The 18,141-nt window shown below is 59.0% G+C and overlaps 1 protein-coding gene across 2 annotated transcripts in view; it reads right to left on the bottom strand.

Annotated features, from left to right (window-relative positions):
• PC (pyruvate carboxylase) overlaps positions 1-18,141 on the bottom strand; it is a 66,949-nt gene that overhangs the window by 10,183 nt on the left and 38,625 nt on the right. For both annotated transcript variants that reach the window (XM_028153803.2, XM_054724855.1), the window contains exons 3-11: positions 8,934-9,069; positions 8,633-8,817; positions 8,089-8,254; positions 7,835-7,980; positions 7,608-7,725; positions 7,233-7,384; positions 6,161-6,279; positions 3,914-4,076; positions 2,218-2,400 (exon numbers count right to left, since the gene is read on the bottom strand). In XM_028153803.2, the coding sequence (XP_028009604.1) occupies positions 2,218-2,400; positions 3,914-4,076; positions 6,161-6,279; positions 7,233-7,384; positions 7,608-7,725; positions 7,835-7,980; positions 8,089-8,254; positions 8,633-8,817; positions 8,934-9,069 (1,368 nt within the window). The remainder of the gene's footprint in view (positions 1-2,217; positions 2,401-3,913; positions 4,077-6,160; positions 6,280-7,232; positions 7,385-7,607; positions 7,726-7,834; positions 7,981-8,088; positions 8,255-8,632; positions 8,818-8,933; positions 9,070-18,141) is intronic.

Raw genomic sequence — 18,141 nt, 5'->3', positions numbered from 1 at the left:
CCTTCCTGGCAGGCTGTGGACAGGATGTGACGTCCTCATGGTGGCAGGGATGTTACAGGGCACAGAGTGGCCACAGGAGCAGGTGGGAGATGGCACAGCCCTTCAGGGCAGAGGGACTTGGGCTCGCAACATCGCTACCAGCTCAGTAAGGAAGTCCCTGCGGCTGTGACGGTCTTACTCTCCATCGCCCAGGGGTTTGCAGCGCGTCATCCCAAAGGGACCGGGACGGGGTTGGAACCTCACTGCCCACAGCCCTCGGGAAGGTTCCTGCCAGTGCTCCAGGCCCTGAGCCAGCCCCCAGCTGCTCCCCTGACACCCCAGGCTTTGTTCTGGGCCGGGCTGGAGAGACTGCGTCACACCTCCCTCGGGGACACGGGTGCCCCCATGCCTGCCAGGCCAAGCCCTGCTCTAGCCCCCATGCTGAGGAGCTGCAGTCCACGTGGCTGCCTGGTTTTGCTTCCTCTGGCCCCAGGCACAGGCCCTGCCGGCCATCCGAACCATCGCTGCTCCTGGGCGTCGGTGGGAGGAACAGGGCTCCGCACACACATACTGCGGGCGTCTGTGCTGCTCCACCCGCGCCAGGCGCACCCAGATGCTTCAAGAAGGTGCAGGTGCCGGGCTCCCCCACGAAAGGCGGGCTGGCACCCCAGGACCTGCAGTGGTGCCTGGGGGGTACGTGTCCGTTTTTGTGTGAGGCCCATGGTGTTTCTGACGAGCAGCCTGGTAAGAGTTGGCACAATAAGGTGTGTGCACACACGTGTGCAGGCCAAGCTCACACAGCTGTGGGTGTGCGCAGTGGTGACACACGTGCCTGCCCTCCCAGCCCAGAACACATACCTGGATGGATCCCCAGAGCGACCCTGGTTTAAGTAAACGAAACAAGGTTCTCAGCAGAGAAGAGAAGGGAGCGTGAGCCCCGCCAGGCCTGGACAGAGACCAGGGCGGCGGAGGCAGGGCCGCAAGTGCAGGGCTGGCGGAGGCTCGAGGCGTGGCAGGAGCCAGTGGCCAGGTCTGAGAGCACATCAGTAGACACTGGTGCCCCCGGAACCAGAAACCCGTGTCCTGCACTGGCCTCCGCCTTCTCTCACGGCCCTGGTCTGCCTGCTCCACCTCCAGGGCCCTCAGGTCCTGGGTCCTCCAGGCCCAGGCAGGAGAGGGGTGGGGTAGCGGGGTCACCCACTGGGGTCATGGTGTGCACTGGCCACCTGGAACCAGAGGCAGCCCCAGGACATCATGCCTGGAAAACCAAGCTCCCTCGGTGAGAAAGTGGGCACCTGATGTCATGAAACGGCCCCTTGGCCAGGAACCCTGAGGCACCTCACGGAAAAGGGCCGCCTAGCACCTGGAGAACCTGTTCCCTGTCAGCTGAGGAGACGCCAGGCACAGAGTCCCTCCCTCCTTCCCTCCCGCGTGCCTTTTCCCAAAGGTGAGAGAAGTGACGCAGGCGCTGTGAGGACAGCACTGCCCACACGCCGACTCCACCTGGACCACAGGTAGGGCTGGGAGCAGCTGAGGAGACGCGAAGCAGAGGGCCCAGCCAGCACCCCAGCACCCTTGCTCCCCTCGTGCGCAGCAGGCCGGGCGGGTGCCCTATGAGTGGCCATCCTTTGGGAGCCCCCAGAAGAGGGTGAGTGGAGCTGTCTGGCGGACGCCCCTAACAGTGAGACTAGGCGATGTGATCTGCTCGGGCAGAGCCTTGTCCTGCCGTCTCTGGGGCAGCGTCTGACCTCAAGGACAGACAGCACATGCCTGTGACTTCATCTCTAGCTACAGACTCCGGGAACGGATCCTGACCAAGAGGCCAACAGGCATTTCGGGCCCTTGCCTGGCCACCCATAGTGAGCCGCCTCAGGGCACCCCCCGGCCGCCCTGCCCTGTGCTCACACCTCCGGCTGCAGCCTCCCTTCTTGGCTGTCCCTGAGGCACCCAACGCTGCTCAGAACACAGGCTCCGAGGTCCCTACCCAAACGTGGGATCAGGATTTCCAGAAGGGAGGCCAGGAAGAATGTGACTAACACACACGCTGGGTGATCTCACCCAGGAGGGGCAGGAGGCGTGTGGGGGCCACAGAACAAGGCCGACTCCCAACTCCCAGGGACGCGGAGGGGCCCGGCAGCAGCAGTGACCGAGCGCAGCCAGGAGAGTCCACATGTGGTGACAGGAAGGGCGGAGACGGAAGGGAACGAGCGGAGGCAGACAGGGCCTGCGGCCTCTCACCTTCACGCCTCGGACTCGGAACTCAGCCAGGGCTCTGCTCATCTTGGTGGCGGCTGTGAGGTGGTCTTTGCCGTGGGCGATGACCTTGACCAGCAGGGAGTCGTAGTGGGGGGAGATGACAGCTCCCTGGAAGGCGGAAGCATTATCCAGGCGGATGCCCATGCCCTCTCCGCTCCGGAACACCTGCGGGGAGAAGAGTGGGGTCAGGAACTGGTCAGAAGCCAGAGTCAAGGTGCAGCCCCGGCGCCAGCTGGACAAGATGCACGAGGGACCCCAGCTCTGGCGTGCGAAGTTCTGCTGCATTTCTGCCGGTACCCACAGAGGGAAGCAGGCGAGAGAGCACTGGGTCAGAGAGGCCGACCCGGGACACAGATAGGGGCTCCAAACAGCCTAATGGGTAGGGGACCACAGGGTGGGGGACAGAGGTTTGGGGGGTCTGGAGTAACTGCAGCACACGCATGCAGTCCATGATGGGGGTGGGGGCACACTGAGGCACACGTAAGGAAGACGAGGCGTGGGAGGGAGCCCCACTGCACCATGCTTCCACTGCTAAGGGACAGGGGCCTGTGTTTGATAAAAAGGAACTTAATAAAATATTTAAAGGTGAACACTCAGCTGTGAGCAGGAACTGAGAGCTAAAAATATTCTGTGGTAAACCAGGCTCGGAGGAGCCAGGCCTGGGAAGGGGAGGTGGAGGGAAGCAGCGTCCAGGGCAGGGCTGCCCTTTCCTGGCCGAGGGCAGAGCAGTCTGGCCAGCGCTCTGGCCCGAGCCTACCAGCTCTATGCAACTTTCAGAACCCAGACAGCGCCCTGTCCTGCCCTGCCCTGCCCTGCCCTGCCCCATGTCTGTCAGAAGCCCAGTATCTCAGACTCGCCCTCGCCCTACTCCCTGCACCCAGAACAGAGTCTGAGTTCCTGCCTGCCGAGGAGGCGAAGGCCAGATGGGGAGCCATACAGCAGCACCAGGACCCAGAGGTATTCTTAGCCAGCATGGGCGGGGACAGGGGACAGGCACCGAGCAGGCCAGAGGGCCCCTGCCCTCAGCCAGGGAAGGGGGGCCAGGAGGGCAGGGGTGAGAGCTGGCTTTCTATGTGAGGAGAAAGAGAAGGTGCAGGAAGTATCCCTGGAGGAGGTGCAGGTCCAGATGCGGGGTGCCTGCCGGGCCCTCCTCAACCTCCCTCCGTGAGCCTGCCTCTCGGCCTCCTCCCTGCCCCCCGCCACTTCCCCAACTCTCTCATTTATCCTCGATGGTCCCCCTCCTCAGCTTGGCCCCTCTGCTGGGACTTCAGGGCCCCAATCCTTCACTGCACCCCGAGTGCTGTCTTGCCAGCCACACCCCTCTGAAGGCAGGACAGTGGCCAGCAGCACCGTTCTGTCTTTGGGCTCTTAGAACAGAGGCCAGGACCTGGGCCTCCTTTCTGGGGACCCTGCCTTTGGCTCCACCAGCTGCTCCGCTCCCTGTTCTGATGATCCGCCCACTGGCTTACCAGCCTGTGCGCATGGCAGCCCCTCCCCAGGTGCTCCGCCCTGCCTCTTGGACCAGGCCTGGCTCCCATGTACTCTCAGCCAGATTCAGACCAGCCCGAGAGAGGGTGCTCCCTCACTTCGTGCCCCTCGGAAGCAGTCTGGCCCGAGAGTCCTTATACAGGCAGAGACCCGCGGCAGCTCAGTCGGAACGTCAGAATGTGGACGCTACCTCGATGCGGCCGGTATCTGGCTGGAAGCTGCGGGCGGGGTCCTCGGTGGTGACCCGGCACTGAATGGCACAGCCGTTGATGCGGATATTCTCCTGCCGTAGACCCAGGTCGGGCAGACTCCGGCCCTCGGTCACGTGGATCTGGGCGTGGACCAGGTCCACACTGCAGGGAAGGGACACAGCACCGAGAGGAGAGCATGAGGCAGGGGCTGGACGAGGCGGCAGCCCACACACAGACGCAGCCCACCAGCTGCTCCAGACTCTTCACCAGCCTGGGCAGCTGCTCCTCCCGCCGCCCCCGCCCCCACCCTGCCCTGTGCCCGTTACTCTGCCCATTCTGAAAAGGAGAACGGGCAGCTGGAGGGGCAGCTGAACTCTCTGTATGCACCTGTTCTTGCCCCCCAAACGCCCCCTCTCCGTGTACTGCCCTTTCTCCCTGGGTCTCTCGGTCCTCCTGCTGCCCCCAAACTCCCCCTTGGTCAAGCCTGGATTTGAAGCCTCAGACACCCTGCTCTTGGAGTCCTTTGTGTGGGTGTGCTGGGGGGCAGTTGCGAGAGAAGGGGGTTGTGAAGGCGGGCTCCTTGAGATGGGACCACAGCTGCAGGAGGGTCCCCACAGGTGGGTGCTGTGGTCAGGACGCCACCCTCCGCCCCTGACCGCAGAGCAGAGCCCTCCAAGCGCAGGGATAACTCGGCCTCACTGACGGCTACGCTGCTGAGGACGGCGAGGAGTCGCGTGGAGCAGCTGCTTAAAAACTTGTGTTTACGTCTGTCACGGAGGCTGCGGTGAGGACAGCCTGGGAACGGCCCTGGCAGGCGCTCCCAGCTTTGTGTTTCCGGCTCAATCACCCACAGCGTGACGATGGTCACCTGTGTCCCCACATCTGCGTGCAGTGGGATGGTGTGCGCTTCTCAGCTTTATCTCCACAACAACGCTCTGAGCGTCACCATCATTGTTATCAGCGGGGGAGCCCGAGGGGGAGAGAGACTGCAGCTCAACTAGCTCCATGCAGCTAGTGAGCTGGGGGGACCTGCACTCAGCCCGTGTCTGTCTGACACAAACCCCCTCTGCCAAGCGAGCGAAGATTTCCCTTCTGGCAGAGCAGGCAGCACGATGGGAAAGTTGTGTGGGGCCAGAGTCTGAGCCTGGAGCGTCAGTCTCCATTCAGTCTTTATCTCAAGAGAACAAGGAGTCTGGGGGCCTCTGTGCACCCCCTGGGCAAAGGCAGGCGCCCCCCTCCCCACCTCACACAGCTTCCTCAACCTCAGGTGGAGGTAGGGTTCGGAGGAGAAACTGTCAGGAAAGTTCCATGGCGAGATGGCCTGGCTCCAAGCCAGCCTTAACACGTAAATGGCTCAAAATCTGTATCTTGAAATAATGAAAGATTATTTTAAATGTTTATAAAGTGGACAAGTTTTTTTTAATGTCTATTACTCAATGCTTGTGGGCGAACAAATTGGGACAGGCAATCGAGAAAGCTAATTAGGCGAGATGTTGCTTAACCTTTGCTCAGGTAACCAATAAAGGCTCCAATCCTGGACCTCTTCAGAGGGGTAGGCAGAGATCTAGGCACAAAGGTTTACTGACACACCCTTAGCCACAAAGCTGGAGTCACCTCACCAGTCACAGAGGACTGTGCAAATAAGTTATGACTCACACAGATGATGGAATAGCATGCAGCCACTAAAGTATACAGAAAGTCCAACGGTCTGGGGAAATGTCTTCAAAAATATTGAATTTAAAAAGTAGAATAAAAATCCTATACAAAACATTGCCATTGTATCAAACTACTTACATAGTAAAGGAAATAAAGATGGAAAAAAACCAATTATTTCTAACAGACTGAAGCCTGGGTTTCCAGTCTCAGCTGTGTGACCTGGGGCAACTCTCTTAACCTCTCAGCCTCAGCTTCATCTAAAATATGGGGACGATCGACACTTTCCTCCCATGTAGTTGTCTTACAGCTTGGGAGCCTCCTCAGCATCCAGTCCTGAGGGGGGGGGGGCTCTAAATCATTTCTTTTGCTGCTTTGTACTAATACAATAACCCCGTAATGCTTTTATTATCATTTTTGTAAAAAGTGACTAGATCCCCAACTGCTCTCTACCCCATGGAGAGTGAGTGAGCTGAGCTCCCTGCCACCTGCTCCCAGGAGCCACCGGAGTGGATTTTACACGAAACCCAGAGGACACCCCTGCCCTGGCCCCTGGCCCCTGACCCCCGACCCCTGACCCGGCCCACGCTCACTCGGTGATCTCCTCGGTGACCGTGTGCTCCACCTGCAGGCGGGAATTGACCTCGATGAAGTAGTGCTTGCCGTGCTTGTCCACCAGGAACTCCACGGTGCCCGCGTTCTCGTAGCCCACCTGTGGGCGGCACGTGCGTAAGCGGGCGTGGTGATGAGAGCCCTTGCCATGTGGTTCCATAAAAAGACAGACTGCAGCGCACCCTGCCCCACCAGACGGCAGCCCACCAGCCTGCGCTGGGGATGGAAGCCTGGACGTCTCCCCGAGAGCCCCCAGCAGCCTCAGGTGGCTGCACTCACACTATCTGGGCGAGACATCAACAGCTCCCCTTGCCCCAGGCGGGGCGCCCTCTCCCCGGCAGCCTCCTCTGCTCTCGGCACAGGCCCCACCCATGCGTACCCTGGCCTCTCCTGGACCCTCAGTCTTCGCTCGGTCATCACCTCCGGTCACTACCCAAAGAGATGCTATTTGAGGGAAATCAACCAATGATGACTCTAACTCAAAATTCAGCCCTGATTCCAGTTTCACTCTTGTCTTCCCCAAACCACAAACTAGACTTCAGTAAGCTCCCTCAAATCTGTCCTGAGAATAATAATAATAATAAGTCAAGGTAAAGACACCCCTCTTATGAAATAACCCAAACCTCTCCTCTTAAATCACTGCCTCACAGTCGCTGTGGCGAAAGCCTCACTGCGGGTGCTGACCCTGGCTTTCGGTTTGGGGAAGGTGACAACCATCTGCCGTCCCCGCTCTGGGTCCAGCTGCCTGAGGCCCGAGGGAGCATGGCTCTGAAGGAAGGCCGGACCAGGGCCCGCATGGGGGCAGATGGTTGTCACCTTCCTCTCTCCCTCCTCCTCCTCCTTGCTGGACTCCAGGCTTGGTCTCTGGGCCTGCCCTCTGATCCCCAAGGACTCCTCATTGGCCTCTGACCTCCAACAGAGTCCCTCCCTCCCAGAACTGTCCCCCTGGCCTCCCTGCTCCCCAGCAGACTATCCACGACTGGACCCCAGTGACCACTGGCCATGAGTGCGCCTCTACGTGGGCAACTGTCCCCAGGAGCCCCCACACTGCACCTGCTTAGCAAGTTTGACAGAGTCGCTGGTGAGCCGGGTCCGAAGCTGAGGGTCCAGGTGGGCAGCAGGGGCGATCTCGACCACCTTCTGGTGCCGCCGCTGGATGGAACAGTCTCGCTCGTACAGGTGCAGAATGTTCCCGTACTGGTCCCCTGTCGAGGAAGGTAAACACCTCCTACAGCCTGACAATCTCACACATCTAGGAGGCCCATCAGTGCCCGCCCCAGTGCCGGGCAGCCAGGGAGAACCGGCCGCCCAAGGCCGTGGGCCCTGACCTGCATGGGGGAGCGTCTTCCTGAGGGAGAGCCCCTGCCCGTCCCAAAGGCCAGGCCTGCTGGCTCCTGCCAGTGCTGCGCCCGGGAACACCCCACTCACCCAGGATCTGCACCTCGATGTGGCGTGGCTTCTCGATGAACTTCTCCACAAACAGCGCCCCATTCCCGAAGGCAGCCAGAGCCTCTGAGTAGGCCCGGGTGTAGTTTTCCTCCAGTTCCTGGGGGCGGGTGGAGGCTGAGCAGACACCGGGCCCCTCTGCGTGACCCCGACCCGCTCCCAGAGCCGGCAGGCTGTGCGGCGGCCTCCCAGCCCGGGCTCCTGCTCACCTCGTAGCTGTGCACGACCCTCATGCCACGCCCCCCGCCCCCATAGGCGGCCTTGAAGATGATGGGGAAGCCGTAGATGTTGGAGAACTCCTGGGCCTCGTGCAGGGAAGTGATAGGAGCGTTAGTGCCAGGGACCACGGGGACACCTGATGAGAAACAGGCATGTGGGGCTTTGTCACAAACTGGGATCCCTGCAAACCCGCCAGTCCCCTCCCCGGCGGCTGCAGGGCCCCGTGGCTTGCTCGCCACATCACCTGCGGCGATGGCGATGGCCCGGGCCTCCACCTTATCTCCCATCTTTCGGACCACCTCCGGGCTCGGTCCAATGAACCGGACCCCGGCATCCTGACAAGCTTGGGCAAAGTCCGCACGCTCCGACAGGAACCCATAGCCAGGGTGCACCGCATCCACGTTGTTTTCCTGGGGGCAGAAGAGTGGTGTGCCTTCTCAGCCCCCCCGACCAAACCCTGTGGCTCCTGTGCCTCCCCACCTCACTTGCTCCATTCATTTATCCATCCATCCCCCCACCCACCCATCCAGACTCTTAACTGCTGGCTGGCGTGGGGATGGGGCACAGCGTGGGGGTGGGGCACAGCGTGGGGGTGGGGCACAGCGTGGGGATGGGGCACAGCGTGGGGATGGGGCACAGCGTGGGGATGGGGCACAGCGTGGGGGTGGGGCACAGCGTGGGGGTGGGGCACTGTGTGGGGATGGGGCACAGCCTGGGGATGGGGCACAGCGTGGGGGTGGCATAGGACCCAGCCCTGGCCCTCAAGAGGCCCAGCCGGCCCGGCTCACCTTGGCCACCTTGATGATATCTGGGATGTGCAGATAGGCCTGCACCGGGGCGAGGCCACGGCCGATGAGGTAGGCTTCATCTGCTTTCTGCCGGTGCATCTGGCCCGTGTCCTGCTCCGAGTACACAGCCACAGTGCGGATGCCCAGCTCCGTGCAGGCCCGGAACACACGGATGGCAATCTCACCTGGGGGTGGGGCACGGGAGGAGAAGTTAGGTTCCTGGGTCCTAAGAGAAGCAGATGCCACGTGAGGTGGGGAGTTGGGTGGAGGCGGCTCCTCTCCCTGGGCCCACAGTGCTCACCTCTGTTGGCCACCATGACTTTCTTGATGGGCTTGTACTCTAGGCGCCGGACGTTTGGGGAGGCAGCGGGGGCGGTGGAGGTTCGGCGGATGCCCAGGAGCTTCAGGCCCCCACACATGGTTCTGAACCTCAGCATCTGGGGAGGGAAGTCAGAGCCAGAGTAGAGCGGCCTCACAGTGGAAGGACCCCAAGCAGAGTGAAGGTTCCACCGCAGCCCACCGCAGCCGCAGGTGAAAGCCAGCGCCATCACCCTCCTCATTCCCTGAGGGCTGACTGGCCATAAGGAGGGGAGCAAATTCAAACCCGATGGAGCCCAAACTCCCCCTAACTCACTGGAGCGTTTACAGCACACCAAGCTCTTAAAGTAGCTCCAAGGCCAGCCAGAGGCCCTGCGTGACCAAGGCGTGCACGCGTGCGTGTGTGCGTACTGGCGATCAGCGCTCTCGCGGCTGCAGCAGCCCAGATTTGAGAACCTCCCCCCACACTGGCCTGTGTGGTTCCTCCCGCAAGGCTCCACCTGCTGGACAGTGAGGGTGACAATGGGCCAGGGAACCCACACCACTGTGCTCCCGCAGGAAGCACGGCCTCTGCGCAGTTAACGCGCACATTTCTTTAAACGGAGCCTTCCTTCCACCGAGGGTTTCTGACATTAGTAAGGAATCAGCCGAGGGCAAGTAAGCCGGGCCAGTCACAGAGACAAACCGCATGATCCACTCGTTCGAAGCATCAGTGTCAAATTCATACACAGTCAGTGGGAGGGCTGGTGATGGGGGCTCGGGAGGGGTGGGCAGTTAGGGTTTCATGGGGACAAAGTTTATGTTGGGGACGATGACAAAGCTCTGGAGATGGATGGTGGTGATAGTTGCACAACAGTGTGAACGGACTTAATGCCACCGAACTGTACACTTACAAATGGTTAATATGGCAAATTCCGTTATATATATTTTACCACAATGAAAAGGATTTTTAAAAAACCAACTGAGGGCAATGTGTATCCCAGAATGAGAACATCTTCAGAGGTCAGCCACCCCCTGGATTTACAAATGAAGAAAACCAAGGCCCAGACAAGTTTAAAAAGATGTGTTCAAAGTCAGCCAGCTGCCCAGCCAGCCTGGCATTCAGTCCTTTGCCCTCCCCCACAGCCCGTGTCTAGCTAACCATGTGATTTATTTCTCAGTCAAGTTTAAAATGCTTGACTCAACCATTTGTTCTAAGTAGGGAACATACAAACATATTTAATAAATAAAATAGATATTGCAAAAACCTCAGTGTCTTATCATGGCCAATGAAATGGAGAAGGGGAAACAAAGACCAAATAGAAAGGAAAGAAGAAAATAAACGGAAAGTGAAGCAGAAGAGGGAAGCCGTCAGACCAGGGAGACAGGATGGGTGCTGAGCGTCGGCTCGGTGCCAGGCTCGGTGCCAGGCCCAGGGCGGGACACAGTGAAGGCCTCTGCTCTCCCAGCAGGTACACCAGAGACAGGAGCAGAGAAAAGGCGGGGAGGAAAGACAGAAGTCAGGTCCTTTCAGATCAGGATGGTGCCTCAAAGGTAATGTTTTGGAATCACCTGGGGAGGGGTGGGATTAGGGAGCTCACTGGGGCTGGACGTGAAGGCGAGTCTTTCCGAGGAGGGGCGCACACGAGGACATCTAAGCGGGAGGAACAGGAAGAGGGGCGCACACGAGGGCGTCTAAGCGGGAGGAACAGGAGGAGGGGCGCACACGAGGGCGTCTAAGCGGGAGGAACAGGAGGAGGGGCGCACACGAGGGCGTCTAAGCGGGAGGAACAGGAGGAGGCGCGCACAGATCTGGGGGGAAGCCCAGAGCGAAGGAACGGTGGTGGGCCCAGGCCCGAAGGAAGAATGAGCTGGATGTGCTCCGGATCCAGGGCCCAGAGCTGGGGGGAGGCCAAGGGGGGGGGGGTGGAGCTGAAGGTGCCCTCGGCTGGGCTCTCGGCCTCCCGTCATTTTCCTCCAAGCACCCTGGGGTGGAGGAAGGGGCGTAGCCTGCTGCACTCTGGGAAGCTCTCCGATTAGAGCAGCGAGGGCTGGAAGAGGAGAGAGACACTGCCTCTGGGCTGGGTGGGAGCAATGGAGGGTGGGCAGAACTGGGGAAGCGGAGGGAAAGGGAGACTCCATGTTGGGTGGGTAGGAATGCCCTTCCCTGTAGCAGCAGGGACTCGAGAACCAGGCCCCCTGGGGGTGGACGAAGGCCCCAGGAGAGGTCAGAGCAGGCGGAAAACCTGGATGTGATTGGCAAATGGACGGTGTTTGAGGCCATGGACCTGGATAGATCGGCCAGGAGAGAACAGACGAGAGAGGTGGGTGGGCCCCCTGGTCCAACACCGAGTCTGGATGAGGAGGATGAGCCGACCAAGGAGATGGAGGGCTGCCCCAGAGGAAGCCTGTGCTCTGGGGACCTGTCAGCTCCAAGAGGCAGAGCGCGGCGAGGGCTGCACAGGGCCGCTGCCGAGATGAGACAAGCTCTGGACGGGCAGCTGCGCCCTGGGTCACACCCGGCTGCCCAGACAGGAGGCCAGTCTTGCTGGGCTCGAGCTCACCTTCCACAATGAGGGGCAGCGCGCTTACTTCATTTCAGAGTGGGCAGGCCTGGCGGACACCACAGTAGCCCAGGGATCGAGGTGAACGTCACCAGCATGAGACGGACATCGTGTGCCTCCTGTAGGAGGCCAAGGAGGACCTGCAGGGCGTTCCTGCCAGACCACAGTCTGAATCTAATAAGGACCCAGCATGAGGCAAGCCCGGACTAAGGGACATTCCACAAATAAACATGTCAAAGGTCATGAGAGATAAAGACTAAAGAACTCCCAGGTTCAAGGAGACTAAACAGACATAACACGGAAACACATGTGTGATCCTGGATTGGACCTTGGACACCTGACAAACTTTAAATAAGGTCTGTGTCAATGTCCATTTCCTGATTGCTGTGCCGTGGTTCGGTTAGAGTCTCCTCATTCTTAGAAAAAGATACTTCAGTGTTTAGAGGTTTAGGAGCATCATGTCTGCAACGTACACTCCAATGGTTCAGGGGAAACAGAATCATGAAACAAATGTGGTAAATGTTCCTTTTGGGGGGATTTGGGTAAGGGGTTGAAGAGATTTGTTTGTACTGCTTTTGCAACTTTTCTGTAAGTCTGAAATTATTTCAGAATAAGAAGTGAAAAGACACTGATGGAGGAGGTAAGTGTGGGAGCAGTGCCTGCTCACAATCGGTGCTCAGGGCTGGGCACATCGACCTTCTCCCCTTACTTAAGTCCCCGAGAACTGCAGATGTCACCCTGTTATCGCCCCCTCACAGGCCCACTAGCAGCTGGCCTGATCCTGAGCTCTGCCGGGATAACTTGCCCACTGGGAGGGAGATTCTTTCCTGGCCCAGCAGCTGGGGGCAGGCAGGCCCTGGCAGTCGATGAGCAGGTATGGGGTGCAAATCTCACCCTCATCCCGGGCACCAAGTGCCTGCTCTGCGTTGGCCTGCAGGCGGGATCTGTAGGGACAGGGCAGAGAGGAAAGAGCCCAAACTACCACACAGGCCAAGACAAGAGGAGGCCAAGGGCTCCTTCAGAACCACACAGCCGCAGAACAGGAGATACAAGGGGCGCATAAAGCATTAGCAGGTCGGCCTCACCAGAATCACCCCAGTCCAAAGAGAACGGCGAGGGGCCACTTTTGCCCATTAACTTAGCAACAGGGCTGGAAACAACCCATTCCGTGCTGGGAGCCCTCCCAGAGGCGGGCCCAGAGGCGCTGTCTGGACAGCAGAGCAGCAGCTCCCTGGAAAGCCTTTGCAAACCTCTCAAGAGCCTATGAAATATTTACTCCCCTCGGCTGGGTCAGCACCAACCCAAGGAAATACACCAAAATGGGACCCTGTGCTGCTGCCGAGGGAGAAGGCAGGCTGGACTTATGACCCGAGCAATCCAGGCGTTGGGTGCAGAGTTAGAGAAAGGGAAAGGTCAGGGCCCTGGGGCTGAAGTCAGGCAGTGGGGCAAGTGGGACAGAGGACAGCCCAGCCCAAGGCTGGAGTCAGCCCGCCTGGGTGTGCCCAGGGCTCTGCCTTCCCCAGCTGGGCACCTGAGGCCTCATCTCATCTGTAAAATCAGGTACCACCACCCCCAACCTTGGCTGGTCGCCCTGGGAACCACTGAGCTGCCAGAGCTGCGATCACTATCCTCCCACCGGCCTTTCTTCCCAGCTGAGCGCTTGCCCCAACACAGCCACACGCCCCCACCCTTAGACCCCTGCCCGCAGCATTGCTCTCACCGCCCCCCCCCCCCCCGCCCACCCAGCACCCGCCAGAGCAGGAGACTCAGTGGGCCTCCTGGGACCAGCGGCCTGCACACACAGCGCCTGCGCTCATGGACAGCGCCCACCTGAGACCCACACCTGACTCAGGCACCCGGAGACCGGGCTGTGCCCTGCCCAGAGCACTCACCCCGCACCAGGGCCCAGCGCAGCTTCTGCCAAGGGAGCGTGCAGGCAGCCAGTTGCTCAGCCTGAAGTCACTGGCCCCAGAATACAAAGTTCTCGGCACCAGATCGTTGGAGGTCTGGGCGGCAGCCAAGGCTGAAATCAGGGGAAGGGGTGGCCTGCAGTGGAGCAACTTCCGGCCTCCTGCCGCTCTGGGGCCAGAAGGACAGGCAGGGAGGTTGGGGCACGCAGGCAGCAGGTGGTCCCAGGCAGGACACCAAGGGAGGAGAGGGACAGTAGACTTCTTGCTGGCACTGAGATTAAAGGCACAGAAACATCAGCCAGCAGGCAGAGCAGGGTCTGGAGCGGCTGGTTATGAGGGGCTCTTGTGGCTGAAGAGGGCACAGGTCATCACACTGCTGCTCAGAGCCACACAGCCCTGCAACTCAGTCCACGGCTCAGTCATCCACAATCACCCCCTGCCACGCCAGGCTTGGAACCTCAGACACTAAGACGAATAACAATACTGCCTCCCTCCCAGAGCATCTCCAGTCTTCCCAGAGCATGGTTAACCCAGCACCCAGCCTTTCCCTCAGCAAACCCCACTTCCCTCCCGCACGTGAAACCAGAGGGTCCGGCTGCCTGGCGCTTCCTTAGGCCTTTCCAGAATCCCAGGTTTGGCTGGGAGAAAACCTGCAGGTTGGATATGAGACAGTTTGGCTAAGAATCTTCCTTAAAAACTCTGATGGCCTCGTTCACCAAACCAGGCTCCTAGGGAAACCCTCGTGCTCTGCCGCCTTGGCGGAGCATCTCTGGACAGCCCCTGGCCGTGGCGGGATCTCCCTGCTGGAGAGGCTGCCAGACGCAGCAAGCCTCTGCTTACTCGCTGCTTGCTGGGTGATGGAGATGCACATGAGCAAAAGCCTGCTTTTCTGCCCTCAGGGACGGGGAGATGAGTGAGAGGAAAGCAACCAGCATCACCCCGAGATTCCCACCCCGGCTCCCTCTCTGATAGAGCTGACAGCCCCAGATGCCTGTTTGCTATTTTTGCAAAGGCCAGCTGGTAGATCCCTTTCCTCGGCCTCGGACTATGCGTTAGGGACAGGCATAGATGGCGCTGGCTCTCACTTGGGACATGTGAACAGCGCCTTGCCGGCAGGATGAGGCCCAGTGACGCCATGAGTGTCTAGGACTCCTTCCCCGCCTCTCAGCATGAGTCCACAGACAGGGTCTCCTTGTCTTCCAGCTTCAATTTCCTCCCCAGACCCTGGATGGATCAGCTCCGTGTTCCCCTCCCAGCCCATCAGGAAGGTGCCTGCAACGCCCCCTGGAGCGAGTCAGGGGCAAGGTCTCAATGTCGTCGGTGCAGTCCCAGTGATCTGCCACGTTACTCCTACAACATCCCACACTCAACACGCTCCACCTGCATGCCAGGCCGTGCTGGCAGGCGACACTCTTCACCAGGCACCGGGCTACAGAGCGTGTACTACAAATACCAAGTCAGGTAACTCTCAAACCTCCTTATCACTCCCTTTTACAGAAAAGAGACCAGGCGCAATGGGATTAAGTGACACCAAGGTCACCCAGCAGGGCCTCACTCCAGAGCACAAGCTCTGAGCCATTAGGGCACACGGAGTCATCACCCAACTGAAGGAATAAGTCGTGGCTTTCATCAGAAGCACAGTGGAAACCTAAAACCAAAGACTCCACTCCTGATAAAAACTGTGTCACTGGCCTGGATTTCAGCAGGGCCACCAGCAGCAAGCACTCTGTCCTTGGCCCAATCTGTGGCCCTGATAAGCTACGGCAGTTACAATTTGTCCAATAAATCATCAAAATGGCACTAGAAATCCCACTTCTTCAGACCTAAAGTACCTCCCGGGCTGCCCCTTATAACGATAGTCAGGCCACCATCACCCAAGTGTGGTCCAGATAACATGGCCACTGTGTTCAGGGTGGACATGCTCTCAGCCAGAGCAGCCTTGCTGGGATCAGGGTAGAGCATCCACCTGAATGGCCCTGGAATGTTCCTTCCAGGGTCTGTATTGCTTCCACCCTAAACTTCCCTGTCCTTCACCTGGCATCTCCTGCAGCCATCGTGGGCAGCTGTGGGCAGGAGGCACAGAGGAAGGGAGAGCCAGGGCCTGCTGCAGGGGAGGCTGGGCTGAGGGTCAGTTTTGGAAGTTCACAGTGTGGACTAAGGCCCTCCGCACATGGGAGAATGGGTCAGAAATAGGCCCCAGGAATCTCCAGATTAATGAGTGAGGTTCCTATACATCTACTTCCTACTACCCCCAGCAACACCAGCACCCCACCAGGCTCAGTTCCCGGCCCCCAGCCGGCCTCAACAGCTGCCAGCAAAAGCAGGTCAGAACCAGAAAGAAAGATTTATTTACTGAGGACTCCATGCTGTGGCAAAAGTGAGCCCCCGACGGAGGGGGCTGCTCTCCCTCTCCCTCTAGAGGCCCTTCCCTCCGGGCACCTCTGCTCCATCCTAACCATGTCCCATGAGGGCCCCAGATCTAGCAGCCAGCAGAAAAGACCACCTGACTTTCAGGGCTGCAGCTCGGATGTCAAAGTGCCCAGGGAGGACAGACCAAGCTGAGATTTCTGGGTGGGAACACAGAAACAATGAAGGTGGCAGATGAAGGGAGAAAAGAGAACGAGAATACCAAAGACAGGTAAAGTCACGAAGCAGAAATAGCCGGGGGTCCTCGGACAGCATAGCCAGTGGCTCCTACTCTGAGAGGTCCACAGTGGCTCAGAACTGCACCAGCGAGGCTCCACACCACCCCTGGACTTCAGGCAGCAAGCAGAGAGGACAGGGTGGAACAGTGACCACTGGGACACGTAGCACTGATGGGACAGGGAGATTTGTAGATTGGGGAGTGGAGGAGGGTCCAAGAAAGGAGGTGAGTGGAGGGTGATCAGGGCCTGCAGGGAATGACAGGGAAGTCCCGAGATAAGGAGAGGGCCAGCTGGCATAGCAGTGGCAGCCCAGTCCCAGCCTTATCCCAGGGCAGGAAGACTTTCAGGCTGAACACTGCCCCCTGGTGCAAAAGGAGCGCTACTGCGGACCCGCACACGCCTGCCCAGATACCTGACCCACAGTGGGAAGGAAGGCCACTTGCCTTAATTTCTCCACGCCCTTTCACGCTCACTCAGGAAGGCCTGGCTGGACACTCCCACCTCCATAGCTGGCTCAGATATCCTCCCTGGGACAGCCATTTGCCTCCAGTACAGCTCTGTCATTGTCCTTGACACAGCCCACTGTCTTCCTGCTTGAGGGCTTTCCTTAAGGTCATGTCTGTGTCCTCAGGAAGGAGCACTTAATAACCTGTCTCAATGAGATTCTGTGAGGATCTGGGGGGCCAGACCCTCCATCTATTTCTCCACCACTATTCCCCACCCCCTCAATGTCTCCCTAGCACTCTGTAAGGTACCTGACACTGAATTAAATGTCTGGGGAGTGAACGAATAAACAAATGAGTGGATGGAAGGATGGGTGGCTGGGTGGAGGGATGGATGGATGGAGGGATAGAGGAGTGGAGGGATGGATGAAAGGATGGGTGGATACTCCAGGTCGCACGATGAGTTTGCAGAATAGTGCTATGGAACTCTTAGACAAAGAGGAATAAGTCATGACCCCTCCTATGAACAGCACCCGCAACCTAGTGGGACACACAGTATCCCTCACACATAGATTAGAGCCCAAAGTGTTGACAAAGAAGGTCAAAAGGGCAAGATCGGCAAAAACTACTGCAGAAAGATTGAACTGGGGAACCAGGAAAGCCGCTCTGGGCTGAGTGAGGTGACAGGCACTATAGCCTCCATTTTAAACAAGGCTAGACATTGCTTTGCAGAAGCCGGACACCAGAGCACAGCAGACATACTGGTGGTCCAGAAAGCTCCCTGGCCCCTCACAGCCCACCACCTCAGCTGGAGGCCAGCCAGGACCTCCTCCCCACGCACTCACTCAGTTCACACCCGTCCCAAGGGGACAGGACAGTGGATGCCAGGGTATGGACTGAATTGTGTGCTCCAGAGACCAGGATCTCAGAACATGAGCTCAGTTAGTCTTTATAGAGGTGATCAGTGAAAACGGGGTCCCTAGGGTGGACCCTAATCCAAGAGGCTTGGTGTCCTTATAAAAAGGGGAGATGTGAACACAGAGACAGGTGCACAGAGGGAAGCCAGTGTGGAGACACGGGAAAGAGGCTGTGTGCCCAGAGATGTACCTGCAGCCAAGGCAGGCCAAGGAGGCTGGGAAACACCAGCACGAGAGGAGATAGAGAAGGACCCTCCTCAAGAGCTGGTGGAGGGGCCGTGGCCCTGCCAGCACCTTGAGTTTGGATTTCTGGCCTTCAGACTGTGAGACAATAAATCTCTATTGCTGCCAGCCACGCCGTTTGGGACTCTGCTATGGCAGCCTTGGGGAATGAACAGACCTGGTTTTCCCACAAATGACCAGAGCTCACAGAGACCCTGAAATCAGGGGCTGGGGAGCACAGGGTGATAGACACGTCCCCTTCTCTCATCTGCTCATCCTGATGCAGGCCACAGTGTGGCTCTCAGAGCAGGTGGAACTATATGGAATGGTGATCAGGTCTCCTCCAGACCAGCGAAGGCCAGGTGGTGGGCAACAAACACAAGCACGTGCCAGCGCCAGCAGATGGACGCATGGAGAGCCTGTGGACTCCGCAGGAAGGCGGCTCAGACGTGGGGATAAGGAGCAAACAGCCTAGTGAAGTCCTCTGAAGCCGGAGGCAGGAGTGACCAGG

This window comes from Eptesicus fuscus, chromosome 13 (assembly GCF_027574615.1).
Source record: "Eptesicus fuscus isolate TK198812 chromosome 13, DD_ASM_mEF_20220401, whole genome shotgun sequence".
NCBI classification, from domain to species: domain Eukaryota; kingdom Metazoa; phylum Chordata; class Mammalia; order Chiroptera; family Vespertilionidae; genus Eptesicus; species Eptesicus fuscus.
The sequence above is the reverse complement of the archived record's forward strand: the minus strand, read 5'-3'. Positions and strand labels throughout refer to the sequence as shown.